General features: G+C 34.6%; 1 protein-coding gene across 3 annotated transcripts in view; it reads left to right on the top strand.

Annotated features, from left to right (window-relative positions):
• Positions 1–23,286, top strand: part of ADAM18 (ADAM metallopeptidase domain 18) — a 158,146-nt gene that overhangs the window by 16,905 nt on the left and 117,955 nt on the right. For 2 of the 3 annotated variants that reach the window (XM_019032000.3, XM_055348950.2), the window contains 4 exons: positions 4,372–4,427; positions 7,112–7,190; positions 7,555–7,631; positions 8,599–8,776. In XM_019032000.3, coding sequence (XP_018887545.3) covers positions 4,372–4,427; positions 7,112–7,190; positions 7,555–7,631; positions 8,599–8,776 — 390 coding nt within the window. Of the gene's footprint in view, positions 1–3,796; positions 3,831–4,371; positions 4,428–7,111; positions 7,191–7,554; positions 7,632–8,598; positions 8,777–23,286 lie in introns of those variants that run through there. The other variant, XM_063709321.1, reaches the window with a different exon arrangement.

Raw genomic sequence — 23,286 nt, 5'->3', positions numbered from 1 at the left:
TACTTTTTGTTTCCATGATTTTGACTACATTAGATATTTTATATTAGTGCAAATATAAATGATGTATTTCATGTCTGGCTTATTTCAGTTAGCATAGTGTCCTCAAGATTCAACCTTGTTTTAGCATGTAATAGGATTTCCTTCTTTTTTAATGCTGCATAATAATCTGTTGCATTTTCCACATTTTATTCATCTATTCATTACTGATGGGCATTTGGGTTGCTTCCACCTCTTGGCTATTGTTAATTATGATACCAAGAACATTGGTGTGCAGATAACCTCTTCAAGATACTGCTTTGAATTGTTTTGGATGCATACCCAACAGTGGGATTTTAAATCATATAATAATTCTATATTTTATATGATTCTATTTTTATGTGATTTTTTTGGATGAACCTGTCTAGTATTTTTTGTAATGGTTGCATCATTTTAAATTTCCACCAACACAAGGATTGCAGTTACTCTACATACACACCAACATTTGCTGTTTCTTGTTCTTTTGATAGAAGCCATGCTATAGAGTTTAAGGTTTTGACTTGCATTACTCTTATGATTTTATAGGTGACCATGTCTCATGTAATAGACTGAAAGTCACAGTTCCACCCTTACTGGAACTGCCTTGAATCCAGATGAGAACTTTAGGGTCATTTCTGCCACACTCTTGTGTACCTTCTTGACCTTCAATCTCTTGCAAAATCCCTCTTCTGGTCTAAGATTTTAAAAATATACCTGTTATTTTCCATCTGTATATCTTCTTTGTAAGATTCAAAAATTTTGTTCATTTTAAATTGGGTTGTTTCTTGTTTTTGAGTTTCAAAAGCTTTTTATGTACTCTAGTTAAGTCTCTTATGAGATATGTGATTTCCAAATATTTTTCCCTGTCTATAGCTTTTTTTTCCATTCTTTTAATAATGTCTTTCTTTGAGCTAGTATTTTCACAAAAATGAAGTCCAACTTGTATTTTTTTTCTCCTGTATGGATTATGCTTTTGCTATCATATCTAAAAACTCATCATCAACACCAGGAATACGGAGGTTTTTCTCCTGTGTTTCATTTTAGATATTTTGTGGTTTTATGTATTACCTTTAAGTCTACAATTTCTTTCCACACTTGTGCAAGGTGTGATGTCTGTATTGAGATTCATCTTTTTGCATGTGGACATCCAATTGTTCTATCACCGTCAATTGAAATGACGACCCTTTCTCCATTGAATTGCCTTTGAATCTTTTTCAGAAATCAGTTGAAGGTCTATTTCTGGGCTCTTTTTTCTGTTCCATTTGTCTGTGTGTCCATTCTGTTTTGCCAATATCATTCTGTCTTGATTATGGTAGCTTTAGAGGAAAATCTTGAAATTAGATAAGGTAATTTCTCCAAACTTGGTTCTTTCTTCTCAAAATTTTGGTGGCTATTCTGTGTCCCTCACTACAGGCATACCTTATTTTATTGTGCTTTACTTCATTGCAGTTCACACCTGTGTCAAGCAAGTTACCTGTGCCACTTGTACAACAGCATGTGCTCATTTTGTATCTGTTTGTCTTTTTTAGCAATAAAGCATTTTTTAACTAAGGTTGAACATTTATAGACATAATTGCTTTACACATTCAGTGGACTACAGTATAGTGTAAACATAACTTTTATATGCACTGGGAAACCAAAAAATATACATCACTTGCTTTATCGAAATACTTGCTTTATTGCAATGGTTTGGAAATAAACCTGCAACATCTCTGAGGTAAGCCTATATTGTTAGTTTTGTGTTTTAAAATCTCTATATGACCCTTGATGAGCACATTAAATGATAATACTTATGTGTTCAATTTTGAAGTAGTAGTTTTTAACTATTAATATTTCTTTCACTTTATCTTTATTTTTGCCTTCTTAAATTCTTATTAGTTGATATTGGAAGTCCTGGAAATAGCTTCTCTGTTTCTTATTTATTCTTTCAGATCTTTCACTTTTAAAATATTTTTGTGTTTAATTCACAGAAACTTTCTAGTTTTGATGTTCAACCTCACTAATTATCTTTCAGATATAGCCAGACTCTTATTCAGGATAATGATTTACTTAAAAATCAACAGTTACATGGTCATTTATATCATCTATAATTGATTCATTTTTATGATTTTCTGTCTTTTCCTCAGTAAGAACTCTCTGCTCTTCGCCACATGCTGGCATTGTCACACAGTGGTAAAGCACATTGCTTCTCTGCCAGGCTCTTACACTCATTTGATGTGTCATCTTTGGAGAGTTACTCAATCTCTGTTTCTTGAAATGAAAAATAGTTTTTCTGAGGATAAAAATATTACAAAAAAAATACGAAGTGCTTCGGACAATACTAGGCATTTGATAAGCCCTCATTACACATTAGAAAATTATAGAACTAGTTTTTTGTTACACTCAATCCCTACTCCTTATAATATCTATTTTTATTTTTCTAAAGATATTAAATATACTTATATTAAGGTCCTGTTTTATTCACACATGATACAGTTTTGTATATGTGTTCGCTCCAAATCTCATGTTGAAATGTGGTCCTCAGTGTTGGAGGTGAGGTCTGGTGAGAGGTGTTTGGGTCATGGGGGTGGATCCCTCATGGCTTGGTGCTGTCCTTGCAATGGTGAGTGAGTTCTCGTGAGATCTGATCATGTAAAAGTGTGTGGCACTTCCCCCTACCCCCACTCTCCTCCTTGCTTCTGCTTTTGCCATGTGCAAGTTCCTGCTTCACCTTCTGCCATGAGTAAAAACTCTCTGAGGCCTCCCCAGAAGCCAAGCAGATGCTGGTCCCATGTCTGTAGAGCCTGCAGAACGGTGGGCCAACTAAACCTCTTTTCTTTATAAACGACCCAGTCCCAGGTAGTAGTTCTTTATAGGAATGCAAGAACAGCCTAATACAACACACTTTATGGTTTTCTCAGGAGTAATTTGATAAATTACTCCTTTTATTTGTTGAATTTGTTATTGTCCCTTCTTGGTGTAGATGTACCTCAGAAGTTAGATAGATTTTTATTGTGGACTTGCCATTGGAGTGGAGATTGTGTCAAATCTTTTCTGCCTTTGTTTTGCATTCAGTCTGGGAGAATGCATTGGATTTACCGTAGTAGCTTACATTGGTTTAAGGGAATAATGGGATGAGATTTGCCTCCAGTCTGGGTGATGAGCAGATAGCCTTCTGAGCCTGTGTGCTCCTTTTTCTTTCTGGCATTTCCAGTCATAGGCAGTATTGCCCTGTTTCTCTCTACCCAATTAACAGACTGTTCCAGCTTAAAATTAGAGACTTCTCTTGACATTTGTTTGCCTTGGGAGAGAAATGGTGGGTTTAGTAGGATAGACCTCTGTCTGCATCTGTAGACACAGTCCAGTTATGCCCCCCTGTAGAATTTAATGGCATCACCTGCTGTTTCTGGATGCCATCACAATAGGATCATGAGCATTGTTAGTACCCAATTTGTGATAATTTATAACTCTTGTCCCTGGAGGTATGGTCTTCCTCAGTAGCTTCTTGTCTGCTTTCAGTCTCTTAGCTCTTTTTCCACAGTTTTATGTGTTGAGAGAGAGATGCTAAATGTCTCTAAATAGGTATGACTGCACATATGTATGTATATATTAAAATTTGTTACCGGTTCGTTATATTTTGTGTGGCATGTATGCCTGCAGCCATGTCTAATTTATCTTGACTAAAAATGCAAGTGTTTTTCTAAATAGAAGCAGTTAATATAGTGTTAATAATGCTAAAATGCTAAATAGATATATATTTTTTAAAATGTACTTTTCATTTTTATTTTATTTTTATTTATAGGTTTTTGGGGAGCAGGTGATATTTGGTTACATGAGTAAGTTCTTTAGTGGTGATTTGTGAGATTTTGTTGCACCCATCACCCGAGCAGTATACACTGAACCCAATTCATAGCCTTTTATCCTTCAGCCCCTTCCTACCCTTTCCCCCAAGTCCCCAAATTCCATTGTGTCATTCTTATGCCTTTGCATCCATAGCTTAGTTCCCACTTATGAGTGAGAACATGTGATGTTTGGTTTTCTATTCTTGAGTTACTTCACTTAGAATAATGGTCTCCATACTCACCCAGGTCACTGCAAATGCCATTAATTCCTTTCTTTTTATGGCTGAGTAGTATTCCATCATGTATATATACCACAGTTCCCCTTCACTTTTATTTTAAAAAGTCACCCCACACATTAAATTGGTCACATTGTTCCTGAATTTATTAAGATATTAAATTCTTACTATTTAGAATAATAAATTATAAAGATTATTTTCATTTTTAATAGACTCTTTTTATTAACTTGGATGAATATTGTTTTATTTTATATATTTCTGGTTTCCTTCACAATCTTTACTGATGTGTTTTATTTTAGATGATTTACATCATTACAATTGATGGACAACCTTACACTCTACATCTCAGAAAACAGTAAGATATGATTTTTTTTTCATTAAGGAAAAGGGAAAGCTTTAAGTTTAGATTTTACAGCCTTAAAGTTTTTGTGCAGTATTTAAATTCAGGAATGCTGTATAATGTAGACTTGTTTTATCAATCAACTTCCCAATTTAGGATTCATTAGGTTTTGAATATCAGATCTATAGAGCTCTTTCATTTTAATTTTCGCTTGATATTTTCAAATTATGAAATAAACTACATACTTGTAAAATCTCAAATTGCATATAAGCCGTTGAACCCAAGAACAGCAAGTTATATATTAAGTATATCTGGTGTGAAATCAAACATAGTTATGTCACTGGTGTCCGTGTGAAGAGACCACCAAACAGGCTTTGTGTGAGCAATAAAGCTTTTTAATCACCTGGGGGCAGGCGGGCTGAGTCCGAACAGAGAGTCAGCAAAGGGAGATAGGGGTGGGGATTATAGGATTTGGGTAGGTAGTGGAAAATTACAGTCAAAGGGGGTTGTTCTCTGGCGGGCAGGGGTGGGGAACACAAGGTGCTCAGTGGGGGAACTTCTGAGCCAGGAGAAGGAATTTCACAAGGAAATGTCATCAGTTAAGGCAGGAACTGGCCATTTTCGCTTCTTTTGTGATTCTTCATTTGCTTCAGGCCATCTGGATGTATATACGACAAATTACACATCAAGTGATTATGGTGGGAAATTCAACTAGTGACACAATTTTTATGATATGCTGATTACAAGTGTGTCTATTTTTAACAAGTTTACTGAACCTACTTTACATGTAAAATTCTCTAAAGTATAAAATTCAATAATTTTAATGAATTTGTGCACTCTTGCCACCATCAAATATAAATCAGTTTTAGAACATTCTTTCCCCACGTAAGAGCCCTCATGTTTTCTCAGTTAGCCTCTTTCTCACTCACAACTCCAAGCAACAATCTACTGTTTGTATCTTGATTTGTATTTTCTCAACATTTTATAAAAATAAAGTAGCCTCTTCTCTGTCTGCATCTTCAAACATATGTATTTATAGCAACTGTCCCTTGTCTGCCTGCTTCTTTGTAATTGAACAAGGCTAGAGGAAATTATTCTCACTGAGTTCATGACTACCCTACTTAATTCACGTTTACTTTTCTTCCTCTACAACTCCACGAGTGTTTTCTGATAGAATCATCAGTGGTCCTCATGTTTTTGAATGCCCTGTTTGTGTTTTAGTCTTAATTTTTCTTAACCAGTTGGCAGCATTGATCATAGTTGACCAGTGTCTCCCCCGTAAAATACTTTCTTCATTTGGCTTCCAGAATACCACAGACTCCTGCTCCTGATTTTACTCTGAAGTACTCTGGGTACTTCAGTGCTCTCTCACTCTCTCTCTGTCTCTCCTTTCTCTATTTTTTTTTTTTTAATTCTTTCTCATCTCTCGAATCTTAGAGTACTCCATAGTATGGTTTCTGCATTCTGGTTTTTTTTTTTTCCCCCTAGCTATATTCAATCACCTGGTTGTTTAATTCTTGTGACTTTAAATACTATCCACATGTTGGTTGCTCCCAAATTAACATCTCTACCTTATTCCTCTTAAATAAATGCCATATTCACTTATCTGAGTACTTAGTTGATAACCAAGTATTTACTAGAATCCTCATAGGTAACATGTCCAAATGGAATTCTGACTTTCTTCTCAATTTGTCTTTCTCACAGTCATGTCAGGAATTGGCAAATATATAAGTTTTTCAGGAAAAAAAAAACATGTAAAAAGTCAGAGTCATACTTGACATCTTTCTGTCATTTTCCCCTATTTCCAGTGGATTATAAACCTCTGCATTCAAAATATATCTATATCTATATCTAAACCCTACAAAATATATCCAGAATTAGACCTACCCCACTGATGCTATCTTAGTTCAAAGCACCATCATGTCTTACATCTAAATGTCTCCCTGTTTCTTCTGCTTGTTTGTCCTGCAGATTATTCTCAACACAGTGCTGATTTTATTAAAACATTGGTCTGATGCTGTCTTTATCTGCTCAAACCCTCCAATGCGTCTCATCTCTGTGACACTGTCTCTTACTATAGTCTGTCTTCATCACTCCACACTCCAGTCATATTGCCCCCTAGTTGTTCCTTGTTTGTGCAAAGCATATTTCTGCTTGAGGGTCCTTGCATTTTCTATTAATTCTTTCTAGAATAACACTTCTGTGAAAATTCATGTGGTTTATTCCTCAGGTATTTAATCATCTATTCAGAGAGGTTTTCCATGCCACCCTATCTACACTTTGTAACCACCCTCCCCAGGCCTTATCTATTGTCATCTAATTGCTAGTACTCTGTGCCCCTGGCTGTCACAACGACTAAGGCTTTTTGTCTCTTGCCTAACTCTGAATCCCAGCACCTACATGAGGGTCCGTCAGATAGTGAACACTCAGTACATTTGTTGAACGTCATCATACACAGCTATACATACATATGTCTGATGCAGAGGAATCCCAGAGTCTGTCCCAGTGCTAAGTCTAAACTCTTTGATTCACCAGTTCTATGAATTTCAACTGTTATGCCTCACTAAAATCACTCAATTAAATCATGCCATTATATAAAGCTAATTAAATCGTGTTATATAAAATGTATGTAATATTTGTTTTTAACATTTATATTAAGATTATGATTCATACTTTTTTATTATTTCTTGGTTTTTTAGATCATTCTTACCCCAGAACTTTTTGGTTTATACATATAATGAAACTGGATCTTTGCATTCTGAGTCTCCATATTTTATGGTAAAGTAAGATACCTTATTTTTTTTGTTAAAGTGGTTATATTATTACCATTAGAATGTGTTTCATGTTGACAGTTTAATACAAATGTTTTATCCTTACTGACATGTTACTGACTTTTGTACATAGAAATGGCATGTGATAGAGATGAAACCCAGCTGCAAGAGAATACTCACAGGGACTCTCTTGTACCTGTGGTGCAAAATAAAGAGAATTGTCACAAATCTTTTTTTTTCTGAAAATATGCATTAATAATTAATGATCTTATTATTAAATCTTTTAATATTTTGAATCTTCTGACATGTTTGACAATACATTTTTTATTCACAACGAATTTATATACTTGCCTTTCTATACTGTTTTTCAGATGCATTGCCATTACCAAGGATATGCTGCCGAATTTCCAAATTCATTTGTGACACTCAGTATATGTTCTGGTCTCAGGTAATAGCACCTTATAAGAAATCTATAGATGGAGAACTTAAGATATTCTTTAAAACAAAACTTAGTGACTAGCAGACACAAATCGTGGAAGTTTAAGGGAAATCAAAATGGAAAGTTTTCTTTCTAACAGCTTTATTCTATTTGTATTAATGTTAATACTTAGACCTAAAGGCCTATTCCCATGAAATCAATCCAGGGTTATCGTGGAAAATGGAATAGTTTCGTGGAAGAAAACTTTAAAATATCTCCTTAAGTATGATTGTTGCATTCTGCATCTGTTTTCTCAAATAGTTATGGAAAATGGCATTAGTTAGTTACATAAATATAATAGGAAAATATAGTATGGTCTCAGCTTAGTACCAGATATAAAACAACTAGTTAAGAAGATCCCTCAGGAGTAAAGGATAGGGATAAGTGATTTCTGTTAGTGATGCTGGGAGGCTCACTTACGATAAGTTCATCAGGAAAAAAAGGATCCGGAGCAGAGAAAAAATGCTCCCTCTAACTTTCCTTTGGTTTCAATTGCCTGATTTCCAGAATTTATTCACATCACCTCAGAAACTTGGCATTCTCTGAATGTGTTTTTTATAGATAACAACCTCATTAGATATATAGTCTACATACATGCTGTCCCTTATCAAACCTCTGGAAGAACAGGAACGTTTTTCCTGGAATTCTCAACAAATATATTTGTCTGTGGCAAATTTGGCCTTAATTAATGTGATTGCCTTACAAAAATGTTCTTTATTGCATTTAGATCTTTAAAATTTAAGCAAAACGAAGCCAGATATGGTGGCTCTTACTAATGATAAACTGCCCTCCCAAAAAATAATGGAAAAAGAAAATGGGCTTAAAATGTGTTCTTTAGTATAGTTTTTTTATTTCTTATGCCATTTCAGATTATCATTTTGAAGGGATCATTTGTGGGATTTTTATAACTATTTTCTTATGCCTTCTAAATTTTCAGGGGATTTCTCCAGTTTGAAAATATCAGTTATGGAATTGAACCAGTAGAATCTTCAGCAAGATTTGAGCATATAATTTATCAAATGAAAAATAATGATCCAAATGTATCCATTTTAGCAGTAAATTACAGTCATATTTGGCAGAAAGACCAGCCCTACAAAGTTCCTTTAAACTCACAGGTGACTGTCATCATTCTGATGTTATGACATACTAGAACATTGCCTGTGTAGTTTTCTTTTAAATCATGAAAGGAATTTAGTTAGCTGTTGAGTAGGAATATTAAATTTTATGTATTTTTCTACCTTTAAATAAAACATTGAAACTTCATCTAAAATATTTGGAAAGTTACATATTTCAAGCTTAATATTTTATGATGTATTACGTAACATTAATTTTTATATTTTTTCAAACAAAATGATACTATTGAAAAAGTTTAGAAATGCAGAAAGAACAGAGTCACTGTTATTCCAGTACCTTGGGAAAATTACTTTTAATATTTTGTTATATATCTTACATACTACCTGAACATATCTTTCTAAAATGCACAGCCATTTGCATGTTGCTTGATGCTCTTAATTTGCTGGTAGACTAGGTATAGAATTCTTGCCAACAGTTTCTTTCTTTCAGCACTTTGAATATTTCAATCCATCACCATGTGGCCTCTGTTTTTTCTGATAAAAATATTCTATTATTCTTATTGAGAATTCCTTGGACAAAATGAGTTGCTTCTCTTTTGTTTCTTTTGAGATTCTTTCTTTGCCTTTGTCTTATGGCAGTGTGCTTATCATGTTTCTATGAATGGATCTCTTTGTGTTTACCATACTTGGAGCTCAAAGCACTTCTTGGGTCTGTAAATGGATGTGTTTTGAAATTAAATTAGCTTGTGTGAATCCTGAAAAAAAAATCCCGTGAAGCTATGAAACCAACTATCTGTATGGTTCCTGGAGACTTCACACTTTTATTCTACTTTAAAATTTGTCTCGATTTTATAGTTCATTATTGTCAAAAGTATTTACTGGGATAAATAAAAAAAGCATTCTTCTCGGGTTTCTGGTTTCAGGTAAGAGATATGGAAAGCTGGAAACAGCATTGCTTCCACATATACATCAGAGTAAAAGTTGGACAAACTGCACATTAATGATTTTTATGGAATACATCAAAAAGCTGAGATTGCAGATTAAATCATTATCCAACATGTGGAGGAAAAAAAAAGTGCCTATAGGTTGTGATGGGAACCAAACGTATAAAAAATAGAGTTTTTCTTTTTCCTTTTTTTGTGACCACAGTTAATTTGGTATCAGTTCAAAATAACCTGCTAGGACTATATGATGTTCTTTCTAAGTCTCATGATAACCACAAAGCAAACATTTTTAACAGACACACTAAAAGTGGAAAGCAAGAAATCAAAACATACTTGATAGAGAAAAAATCACTTAACCACAAAGGAAGATAGCAAGACATGATAAAAATGAAGAAGTTTATACAAAACAACTAGAAAACAAATAAGAATATGGTAATACCAACTTCTTACCCATAAACAATTACCTTGAATGTAAGTGAATTATACTATCCAGCTAAAAGAAATAATGTGGCTTAATTAGTGAAAAAAAAAATGGGAGGGAGGAGAGCAAAGATGGCCAACTGGACACAGCCAGGAAGGTTATCTCCCACCGGAAAACCAGACAAAGAAGATCAACACATTCTGAGCAAATCTTTGGAAGGAAGGAATTGAGGGTGGGTGGAGGGAGGATGTAGACCCTGTGCTGAATGGGGAGGAAGCTGGGAACCCTGCACAGGGCTGTTAAGAACCAGGACTCATCCCTGGCTCCCAGCAGCTCCTAGGGAAGAGGTGAGTTAAATGTTAGAGGAGTGGCCCACTCTCACTATAAAAACCTCCAGAATTCTAGCTGCAGGAGACCCCATGACCCCCACAGACACTTGATCTGGCAGGGAGAGCTGCTTGGAGAAGTGGCAGGGACAGGACCCCAGCCTGTGCAGAACCCAGGGGGTTTGGTTCAGGAAGAGCTGCAGTGGAGTAAAGCCAGGAGCGCTCATACCCCAAGGCTCTTCACACTTCTCTAGGTGGCTTTGGTTTTTGTTGATTGTTGGACCTGGACAAAACAGGCCTGCCTTGCCTGTGGGACAAGGCCATTCTGATTTGAGCACCCTACTGTCTGACATATTCTTCTGGGGTTCCTCCTTGGCTACATTCATTTGCAGCACAACCTCAGATGCCCAACCTGAATGCCTCCCTGTTGCTGCTGCCATAGCTCCTTCATCAGCAGACCCTGCCTAACCATTGGAGAGATTTAGCAAATGGGCTCTTGCCAACATGCGTGTGCTAATAGCCTCCTCCCACCACTTTGTTGGTGCACACTCACCCATAGCCTCCCCCATTATTTTTCTGGTATGTGTGCATGGACCTTGCTGTTGCAGCCTCACCCCTACCAGTACATGTACACATGCAGACCCCATAGAGCTACCACTGCTAGAACACACCTGGATGCGTGGACTCCACCATGTCTCCCTGTTGCTGCTGCCATGCATGCATGCATCGAACCCAACATGCTGCTACCACCACAGGTACACACATGCATGCAGACCCTGCTACACCACTGGCCAGCCACTGCTGGTCTGCATGCAGGAGTGCAGACCCTGCTGCCATCACCCTGACAGAGCACTTTCGACAGCACCCCCAAATGGAATGTTGTTGCCAGCATATCAGGAATAACTTGGCCTCTCAAGCACAGCAGGTACTTAACCTTGATGGGCCAAAGAACAAAGCCATGGGCCTGATTTCAGCCCCCCAGGGTTAGAGCATGCAGCCCAGGAGTACTAAACCAAGTATGAGCCCTCTAAAATCATCCAGAAACAAAGTCGGTTGACTGAACCCAACTTACAAACATGGTCAAACCCTCAAAGCATCAAAGAATATAAAAGCAAAAAGCCCCACCCAAAGGACAAAAATTTTAAACAAACATCATCCCACACAGATCAGGAAGAACCAGCACAAGAACTCTGGCAACTCAGAAGCCAGAGTGTCTTCCTACCTACAAATGACTGTACTGTATCTCTGTCAATGGTTCTTAACCAAGCTGAAATGACTGAAATTACATACTTAGAATTCAGAATCTGGATGGCGATAAAGATCATCAAGATTTAGGAGAAAGTTGAAACCCAATCTGAGGAATCTAAAGAATCCAATTAAACAATGAGGAGGTGAAAGAGGATATAGCCATTTAAAGAAAGAATCAAACTGCTATAATAAAGCTGAAAAATTCACTAGAAGAGTTTCATAGTACAATCAGAAGTATTAACAACAGAATAGACAAAACTAAAGAAATAATTTCAGAGCTCAAAAACTGTTTTGTCAAATCAATTCAGTCAGACAAAAATAAAGAAAAAATGCAAAAGAATGAATAAAACCTCTGAGAAATATGGGATTATGTAAAGAGAACGAACCTATGATTGTCATCCCTGAAATGGAGTGAAAGAGAGCGAGCAAGCAACTTGGAAAACATATTTGAGGATATTTTTCACAAAATATTTCCAAACATTACTAGAAGGGTTATCATCCAAATTTAGGAAATTCAGAGAACCCCAGGAAAATGCTATATGAGACAACCATCCCAAGACACATAGTCATCAGATTCTCCAAACTCAATGTGAAAGAAAAAATATTGCAAATAGAGACAAGGGGCAGGCCACCTACAAAGAACACCCCATTAGGTGAAGAGTAGATTTCTCAGCAAAACCCTGTGAGCCAGAAGAGATTGAGAGCCTATATTCAGCATTCTTAAAGAAAATAAATTTCAACCAAGAATTAAATATCCATCCAAACTAAACTTCATAAGCAAAGAAGAAATAAAATCCTTTTCAGACAAGCAAATGCAGACAGAATTTGTTCCACCAGACCCTGCTTTACAAGAGGCCATTAAGGGAATGCTAAACATGGAAACAAAAGACCATACAGGGCACAAAAGAACACTAAGTACATAGACAGTTGACACTATAGAGAAACTACACAATCAAATCTTCTTAACAGCCAGCTAACAACACAATAACAGGATCAAATCTGCACATATCAATATTAACTTTGAATGTAAAGGGGAAAAACACCCCACATAAAAGCATGGCAGGTTGCATGAAGAAGCAAGACCCAACTGTATAATTTCTTCAAGGGACCCATTTCACATTCAATGACACCCATAGATTCAAAGCAAGAGATGGAGAAAAATCTACCAAGCAAACTGAAAACACAAAACACAGGGGTTGCTGTTGTAATTTCAGATGGAATAAACTATAAACCAACAACAATCAAAATGGACAACGAGCACTGCATAGTGATAAAGGGTTCATATCAACAAGAAGATTTAACTATCCTAAACAGATTTTCACTTAACACTGGCACGCCCAGATTCATAAAGCATGTTCTTGGAGACCTACAAAGAGATGTAGATAACTGTGCAATAACAGTAGGAGACTTCAACACTCCACTGACAGCATTAGACAAAATATTAAGGCAGAAAACTAACAAAAATATCTGGGACCTAAACTCAGCATTTGACCAAATGGACCTAACATACATCTACAAAACACTCCACCCTAAGAACAGAATATACATTTTTCTCATGTGCACATGGCATGTACTCTAAAATCAACCACATGCTTGACCATAATGCAATTCTTAACAAATTAAAAAAAAAAACTTATGGACCACACTTTTTGGAACACAGTACAATAAAGATAGAAGTTCACACCAAGAAGATCTCTAAAAACCATACAATTACATGAAAAGTCAGCAACTTACTCCTGAATGACTTTTGGATAAATGATGAAATTAAGGCAGAAATCAAGAAATTCTTTTAAACTAATGAAAACAAAGATACAACATACCAGAATCTCATTCAGTAGCAGGTTGTTTAACAAAATCCCACATGAGCATCTCAGCACATACAGAAAAGACTTTCAATAAAATTCAATATCCTATTATGTAAAGAACCCTTAACAAACTAGGTATTGAAGGAACATCCTTCAAAATAATGAGTCATCTATGACAAACCCACAGTAAACATACTCAACAGGCAAAAGCTGGAAGCATTCCCCTTAAGAACCAGAACAAGACAAGCATGCCCACACTCACCACTCCCATTCAACATAGTACTAGAAGACCTCACCAGAGCAATCACGTAAGAGAAAGAAATAAAAGTCATTCAAATAGGAAGAGAAGAGGTCAATCTCTCTCTCTTCATGGATGATATGATTTTATACCTTGAAAACCCCATAGTCTCTGCCCAAAGGCTCTTAGATGTAGCAAACAACTTCAGCAAAGTTTCAGGATACAAAATCAATGTAAAAAAAATAAGTAGCACTTGTATAAGCTAATAACAACCAAACTGAGGGGCAAATCAAGAACACAATCTCATTCACATTAGCCACAAAAAAAAAATACCTAGGAATATAGGTAATCAGAGAGGTGAAAGATCTCTATAATGAGAATCACAAAACATTGCTGAAAGAAACCAGGTGACAGAAACAAATGGGGAAAATATTTTATGCCCATGGTTAGGAGGGAAGGATCAATATTGTTAAAATGGGCCAGCCACAGTGGCTCATGCCTGTAATCTCAGCACTTTGGGAGGCTGAGGCAGGCAGGTGATCTGTTGTCAGGAGTTTGAGACCAGCCTGGCCAACATGGTGAAACCTTGTCTCTACAAAAAAAAAAAAAAATTAGTCAAGAGTGGTGGCGTGCACGTGTATTCCCATGTATTCCCAGTTACTGGAAAGGCTGAGGCAGGAGAATCACTTGAACCCAGGAAGCTGATGTTGCAGTGAGCCAAGATGGCACTACTGCACTCCAGCCTGGGTGACAGAACAAGACACCTTCTCAAAAAGAAAAAAAATTGTAAAATGACAGTGCATCCCAAAACAATTTACAGATTCAATGCTATTCCTATCAAACAACCAACAACGTTTTTCACGCAATTAGACAAAACTATTCTAAAATTCATATGGGACCAAAAAAAGAGCCTGAATAGCCAAAGGAATTCTGAGCTAAAAGAACAAAGCTGCAATCATCACATTATCCAACTTCTAACTAGACTTTAAGGAGGTAACCAAAACAGCATGGTACTGGTAGAAAAACAGAAACATAGACCAAATGGAACAGGTTAGAACCCAGAAATAAAGCTGCACATCTACAACCATCTTATTTTTAATAGCATCAACAATAACAAACAACTGGGAAAATAATTTCTATTCAATAAATGTGCTGGGATAACTGGCTAGTCACATGCAAAAGATTGAAGATGAACCCCTTCCTTTCACAATATACAAAAATCAAATCAAGATGTATTAAAGACTTAAAAGTAAAAGCTAAAACTATAAAAACTCCAAAATAAAACCTAAGAAATATCACTCTGAACATAGGCCATAGCAAAGATTTTATGATGAAGATGCCAAAAGCAATTGTAACAAAACCAAAAATTGACAATTGGGACCTAATTAAACTGAAAAGCTTCTGCACAGCAAAAGAAACAATCAACAGAGTAAACAGACAACCTACAGAATGGGAGGAAACATTCACAAAGAATGAATCCAGCAAATGTCTAATATCTAAAATTTACAAGAAAAAAAAAGAATCCTATTTAAAAATGAGCAAAGGACATGAACAAGCACGTTTCAAGAGAAAACATACATGCAGCCAACAAGCATATGAAAAAATGCTCATCATCAGTAATCATTAGAGAAATACAAATCATAACCACAATGAGATACCATTCCACACCAGTTAGAATGGCTATTACAAAAAAGAAAAAGTTACAGATACTCACGAGGCTGTGGAGATAAGGGAACACTTGTGCACTGCTGATGAGAATGTAAATTAGTTCAGGCACTGTGGAAAGCAGATTGGAAATTTCTCAGAGAACATGGAACTACCATTTGACGCAGCAACTCCATTATTGGGTATATACCCAAAGGAATAAAAATCATTCCATCATAAAAACACATGCACACATATACTTATCATAGTACTATTCACAGTAGCAAAGACATAGTATCAATCTAGATGTCCATCAGTGATGGAATGCACAATGAAAATCTGTTACATATGCACCATGGAATACTACACAGCCATAAAGAATACTGAAATTATGTTCTGTGTAGCAATATGAATGGACTTGGAGGCCATTATTCTAAGCAAAGTAATGCAGAAATAGTAACTCAAATACCACATGTTCTCACTGATAAGTGGGAGGTAAACATCCAGTACACATAGACACAAAGAAGGGAACAATAGACACTGGGCCTACTTGAGAATGTAGGGTGGGTGTAGGGTGGGGACCTATTGGGTACAATGCTCATTACCTGGGTGACACATTGATCTGTGCATTAAACCCCTGTGACATGCAATTTACCTATGTATCAAACCAGCACTTCTATCCCTCCAAACCTAAAATAAAAATTGGAAATGAATAAAGTTAATAAAACCAGAAACCCTAAAACAAGACCTATTTGACGCCTCCAAAGACTCACTTTATCTGTAAGTATACACATAGACTGAAAGTAAATGGATGAAAAGTATATATTTAATACAAATAAAAACCAAAATAAATTAGTATTGTGGGATCTGGCCAGCAGCCCGCAATGCAACGAGGCTCTCTCTTTGTTCCCAGGTGGATCGGCAGGTTGAGAAATAATAGACACACACAAGCTAGTGAAAGCTGGGTCCAGGGGGGTCACCGCCTTCTGGTCCCGCGGTGCCAACAATGCATTCAATATACCAGCATTTATTATTAAGTTTAGTAAGGGTGGGGGTAGGTTAGTGAGGGATTTAGGGTCATTTGATTGTGAGGTGAGATGGTCACATGGGGATGAACTAATTCTTTAACATAACATCTGTATGCAGAAGTACAGTACACAGAGATAAGAATTTACAATATAGTGTGTGCATCAGTAATTTCTAACAGAGCCTTAAAACAGAAACACAGTCTTTCCATAACCTGTGATTAGCAAGATATTAATCAGCAGTAACAGTTGCAGCAAAAGCTGGTTACAAACAATCCATAGAAACACAACGTGAAGCTAGACAACCGGTTAGACCAGAAATTCTCGGAAGGGAGTATGCCTTAACCCTAAAGAGGCCTAGAAGAGCCGTGGCAAGATGAGGGCGTTTATAGCCCTGTCTTATCCGTATGGACAGGTGCCCCCCATGCGTCCGTTTATAGACTCCTGCAAGGGTCGCATTCCATTCCCAGAGCTATGAACATCTGCTTTTCTGGGATAGGAATCTTGGTGATGTGAAACCTCCCTGACTGCACGTTCATTCATAGGCTCTCTGCAGGGGGAAGCACATCACGTGCTGTTGGCTCATTCTGGCAGTCCAATTTGGCATTGTCTTTGCACAGTCCTGTATACAACTTTGTGTTTACAATAATCAGGAGCATTTCATCTTTTATCGAGCAATAGTTTCAGGGGGTCTCCCTACAAATTAGGAGTAGCTATACTTAGATAAAAATATTCTCCAAGGAAAAAAGTATAAAAAAAGACTAACAAGGGCATTATATAATGACAAAGTGGTCAATACAAGAAAAGGATAAAACAATCACAAATATCTTTGCGCCCAATATTGTAGCACCTAAATAGATAAAGCAAACATTAATAGATCTAAAGGAAAAGACAGACACATATACAATAATAGGGGATTTCAACACCTCACTTTCAGTATAGGAGGAAACATGCAGGTATAAAATCAACAAAGAAATACCACGTTTTAACTCTACTCAAGATAAAAGCGACCGAATGGACGTTTACAGGAGATCTGATCCAACAACTTCAGAATTCACATGTTTTTCAACTGCTTATGGAGCATTCTCCAGGATAAGTCATATTCTGTGACACAAAACAAGTCTTAACAAAGTTTTTAAAAATTGAAATTGTATTGAATAGTTTTTCTAACTATAATGGGATAAAACTAGAAATCAGTTATAAGAGAAACATTGGAAACTGTACAAATACATGGAAATTAAGAACAACATGCTCCACATAAAAAAATCAGTATCATTTCTATATGCCAATAGTAACCTATCTGATAAAGAATTCAAGAAAACAATCCCATTTATAATACCTACAAAAATGAAATAACTATTAGTAAGTTTTTATAAGGAGATTGAAGATCTCCACATGAAAACTATAAAACATGGATGAAAGAAATTGAAATAGACACAGTAAATGGAAAGATATTTAATGTTCATGAATTGGAATAATTAATATTGTTAAAATGTTCATATTACTTAAAGAGACTTACAGATTCAATGCAATTTCTGTCAAAATTCTAATACCAGTCTTTACAGAAATAGAAAAAAGTCAATCCTAAAATGTATATGCAACAAGAGAACACCCCAAATATCTAAAGCAATCTTGAGCAAAAAGAGGAAAATATACTATAAAGCTATAGTAACTGAAACAGCGTGGTATTGGCATTAAAACAGACACATAGACCAATGAAACAATATAGGGAGCCCAGAAACAGAACTATGCATTTACAGCCATCCTTTTTTATTTTTTATTTTTTGACAATGGTGCCAAGAACTCACAACAGAGAAAGGACAGTCTCTTCAATATATGGTGCTGGGAAAACTGAATATTCACACACAAAAGAGTGAAAGTAAATTCCTATCTCTGGACTTATACAAAAAGATCAAAATGTATTAAAGATTTAAGTTTAAAACCCCAGACCATGAAATTATTAGATGATAAGCCTAAACGAAACACTATATGACACAGGTCTGAGCAAAGATTTTTTTAGACAGGACCTCAAAAGCACATGCAACAAAAGCAAAAAAAAAAAAAAAAAAAAAAAAAAAATCACAAAACAAAACAAAGAAAAAACGTAAAAAAAACCAACAACCAACTAACCAAACAAAAACACTACAACAAACTAAAAAGCTTTTGCTTGCAAATGGGCAAGATATTTGAACAGGTAAACATACTTTCTCAAAAGAACACATACAAGTAGCCAACTGTTATATTAAAAATATAACAATTAATATATTATATTTTATATATATAATATATTAATTTATATATTATATATAATATATTAATTAATATATTATATATAATATATTAATTTATATATTATATATAATATATTAATTTATATATTATATATAATATATTAATTTATATATTATATATAATATATTAATTTATATATTATATATAATATATTAATTTATATATTATATATATTATATATATAATTTATATATTATATATATTATATATATAATTTATATATTATATATATTATATATATAATTTATATATTATATATTATATATATAATTTATATATTATATATTATATATATAATTTATATATTATATATATTATATATATAATTTATATATTATATATTATATATATAATTTATATATTATATATTATATATATAATTTATATATTATATATTATATATATAATTTATATATTATATATTATATATAATTTATATATTATATATATTATATATATAATTTATATATTATATATTATATTATATATATTATATATTATATATTATATTATATATATTATATATTATATATTTATATATTATATATAATATATATAATTTATATATTATATAACATTTATTAAAATATATATAACATATATATTTATATATTGTTATATATAAAAAAACTATATATTAAAAAGAAATGAAATCCTATCAGCGGCAACAGCATAGATGAACTGATTAACTGGAGGCCTTTATCTTAAATGAGACAAGTCAGACACAGAAAGATAAACACTGGATGTAGTTACTTATAAATGGGATATAAATACTGTGCACACAGAGATGTAGAGTGTGGAATGATAGACAATAGAAATTTGAATGGGTGAGGAGGTGAGAGGGGTAGATAGTGAGAGAATATTTAATGGATACAATATACATTATTTGGGTGATGGATACCCTGAAAGCTCTGAGTTCACCACTACACAATCTATGAATAGAACAAAATTATGTACATTTATATGCCAAAAAGACAAGCTACAGACCTGGAAAATGTGACAATGGACTGATATCTAGACTATAAAAATAACTCAAAAGCCAACATTTAAAAAATACAATTAAAGAATAGCCAAAACATTGAGGCATTTCACTGAAAAGGACATAGACATGGCAAAAACAAAATGAAACAAAATAAAAATACATTAAAATATTTACATCATCACTACCCATTAGAAAAATGCAAATTAAAAACATCATCAGATACTATTACATACTTAATAGAGCAGCTGAGTTTTTAAAATGTGACATGAACACATGCATGACAAAATCACACACACACACACACACACACACACACACACACTGTACCCATGTCAATGTCCTGGTTTTGATAAGTTTATGACCACTGGGGAAAACTGGATGAATGACACGAGTTCCCTGATCTTCTTTGGCATTTTCTAGTGTTTCAGTTTTTTTTTATTTTTAAGTATAAAATATGGAAAATAAAAATAATCTATTAATATAATAATAATTTTGGAAGTTGATTTTATTGCAGGTAACATCCAATAATATTGTGAATATTATTTTAATTTATTTAAATGCTCAGCTACTAAAGATATTTACTTTTGTTTTGAGACTAACAAGAATATAAAGTCACAATAGTAATGACATGGAATCAACCTAAATGCCCATCAGTAATACACTGGATAAACAAAATGTGGTACATATACACCATGGAATACTATGCAGCCATGCAAAAGAATGAGATCATGTAATTGCAGGGATATGGATGGAGCTGGAAGCTGTTATCCTCATCAGACTAAAGCAAGAACAGAAAACCAAACACTGAATGTTCTTTTATAAGTGGGAGCTAAATGATGAGAACACATGGACACATGTGGGGAAACAACACACGTTGGGGTCTGTCAGAGGGTGGAGGATGAGAAGAGGAAGAGGATCAGGAAGAAAAGCTAATGGATGCTGGCCTTAATACTTGGGTGATGGGATGATCTGAGCAGCAAACCACCATGGCACATGTTTACCTATGTAACAGACCTGCACGTCCTGTACATGTACCCCTGAACTTAAAATAAAAGTAGGAGATTTAAAAAAAGTGTATAGATACATATGTATTTAATTTCCAACTTTTATTTTTAACTACTTCTACTTAAAAGTTATTGACAAAACTGGTTGTTTTTCTAAAAACAAGTACATCAGCACACAAGGCAAAATTATATTCTCATTGATTGAAAATAGCATAAGTAAAATTATATGTAATATAGTATGCATATTATATACATAATTTTACATATATAATATACATAATACATATAATATATATATAATGGCCTCTAGAAAGATTCCATTGAAAATGTTCACAATTTTAAATGTATTAACCATAAAATGCAATTTTGAAAAAATCATAGGCAATATAATGAAAATATTAAGATGATATTGAAAAATATATTGCTCTAAAATATCAGAAATATAGCATTAGAAGGAGAGACACCTAAGAAAATAAAGCACATGAGAATCTATCAAGAGCAATTATTTTACTTATGCAATTTTTAATCATTGAGAATTTGTCTTGTGTGCTGTTATATTTGTTTAGAAAAACATCTAGTTTTGTCAATAACTTGTAAGTAGTTTTAGTTATATCAAAATAATACAATCAAACGTATTAATTTTTCATTTCATGTCTTATTTAATGCTATTTACAATCATGCTTGTCATATTTTACAGATACATAACTGAGGTTATAATAAGTTACATAACTTAATAGAAGGCACAGAGATAAAAGATTTAGAGGAGTCATACACAACACACACTGATATTTGTAAACCTCTAAGACTTTCTAGTTTTCCAGGTTACCAGTCGGTATATATTTATATATATATTTTTTCATTTCAGTTGCTTTTTGGTATGAGGGGACAGTTACATGGATGAATTGTATAGTGGTGATGTCTGAGATTTACTCCACCCATCACTTGCGTAGTGTTCATTGTACCCAATATGTGGCTTTTAATCCCTCACTCCCCCTCTCACCTTTCCCATTTCTGAATCTCCAATTTCCATGATACCACTCTGTATGTCTTTGCATACCACTTCAAAGTGAGAACATATAGTATCTGTTTTTCCATTCCTGAGTTACTTCACTTAGAATAATGGCCTCCTCCATTCAAGTTGCTGCAAAAGACATTATTTCATTCTTTTTTATGGCTGAGTAGCATTCCATGGTGTATACATTATCCACTCACTGATTGATGTTCACTTAGGTTGGTTCCATATCTTTGAAATAATGAATTGTGCTGGAGTAAACATATGTGTGCAGCATTCTTTTTGATATAATAATTTCTTTTTTGGGGGATAATCAACAGTGGGTTTGGTAGATCTACTTTTACTTCTTTGAGAAATCCCCATACTGCTTTTCCATAGTAGTTGTACTAATTTACATTCCCACCAGCAGTATGTACATATACTCCTGAGCTTGAAATAAGTTCCCTTTTCACCACATGCACACATTTTTTTTTTTTTTAGTTTTTTAATAATGACCATTCTGGCTGGGATAAAGTGGTATCTCATTATAATTTTTTTGTTTGTTTTTTGTTTTTGTTTTTGTTTTGAGACGGAGTCTCGCTCTGTCACCCAGGCTGGAGTGCAGTGGGGTGATCTCGGCTCACTGCAAGCTTCGCCTCCCAGGTTCACGCCACTCCCTTGCCTCAGCCTCCCGAGTAGCTGGGACTACAGACACCTGCCACCATGCCCGGCTAATTTTGTGTATTTTTAGTAGAGAAGCGGTTTCACAGTGTTAGCCAGGATGGTGTTGATCTCCTGACCTCGTGATCCACCTGCCTTGGCCTCCCAAAGTGCTGGGATTATCATTATAGTTTTAATTTGCATTTCCGTGTTGATTAGTGATGTTTAGCATTTTTCATGTTTGTTGGCCATTTGTATATCTTCTTTTGAGAAAGGCCTATTTGTGTAATTTGCCTACTTTATGGTGGGATTATTTGTTTTTATCTTGCTGATTTGTTTGAGTTCCTTGTATATTTTGGATATTAGTCCTTTGTCAGATGCATGGTTTACAAATATTTTCTCCCCTTCTTTAGGTTGTCTGTTTGTTCTGATGATTATTTCTTTTTCTGTGCAGAAGCTTTTTAGTTTAATGATGTCCCATTTATTTATCTTTGTTGCATTTGCTTTTGGGGTCTTAGTCATAATTTCTTTGCCTAGGGCAATGTCCAGAAGAGTTTTTCCTAAGCTTTCTTCTAGAATTTTTATGGTTTCAGGTGTTAAATTCAAGTCTTTGATCCATCTTGAGGTGATTTTTGTATATGGTGAGAGAGATAGGGATGCAGTTTCCTTCTTCCACATGTGGCTATCCAGTATTCCCAGCGTCATTCATTGAATAGAGGGTCCTTCCCCCAATTTATGTTTTTGTGTGCTTTGCTGAAGATCAGTTGGTGGTATTTGGCTTTATTTCTGGGTTCTCTAGTATATTCCATTGGTCTATGTATCTACTTTTATACCAGTACAATGCTATTTTGTTTAGTAAAGCTTTGTAGTGTGGTTTGAAGTCAGGTCATGTAGCGTCTCCAGATATGTTATTTTGCTTAAGAATGCTGATATGTTTCTGTATCCTCCCAAATCTCATGTGAAATTGTAATC

Source organism: Gorilla gorilla, chromosome 7 (genome assembly GCF_029281585.2).
Source record: "Gorilla gorilla gorilla isolate KB3781 chromosome 7, NHGRI_mGorGor1-v2.1_pri, whole genome shotgun sequence".
Taxonomy (NCBI): domain Eukaryota; kingdom Metazoa; phylum Chordata; class Mammalia; order Primates; family Hominidae; genus Gorilla; species Gorilla gorilla.
This window is presented reverse-complemented; position numbering and strand designations above follow the sequence as displayed.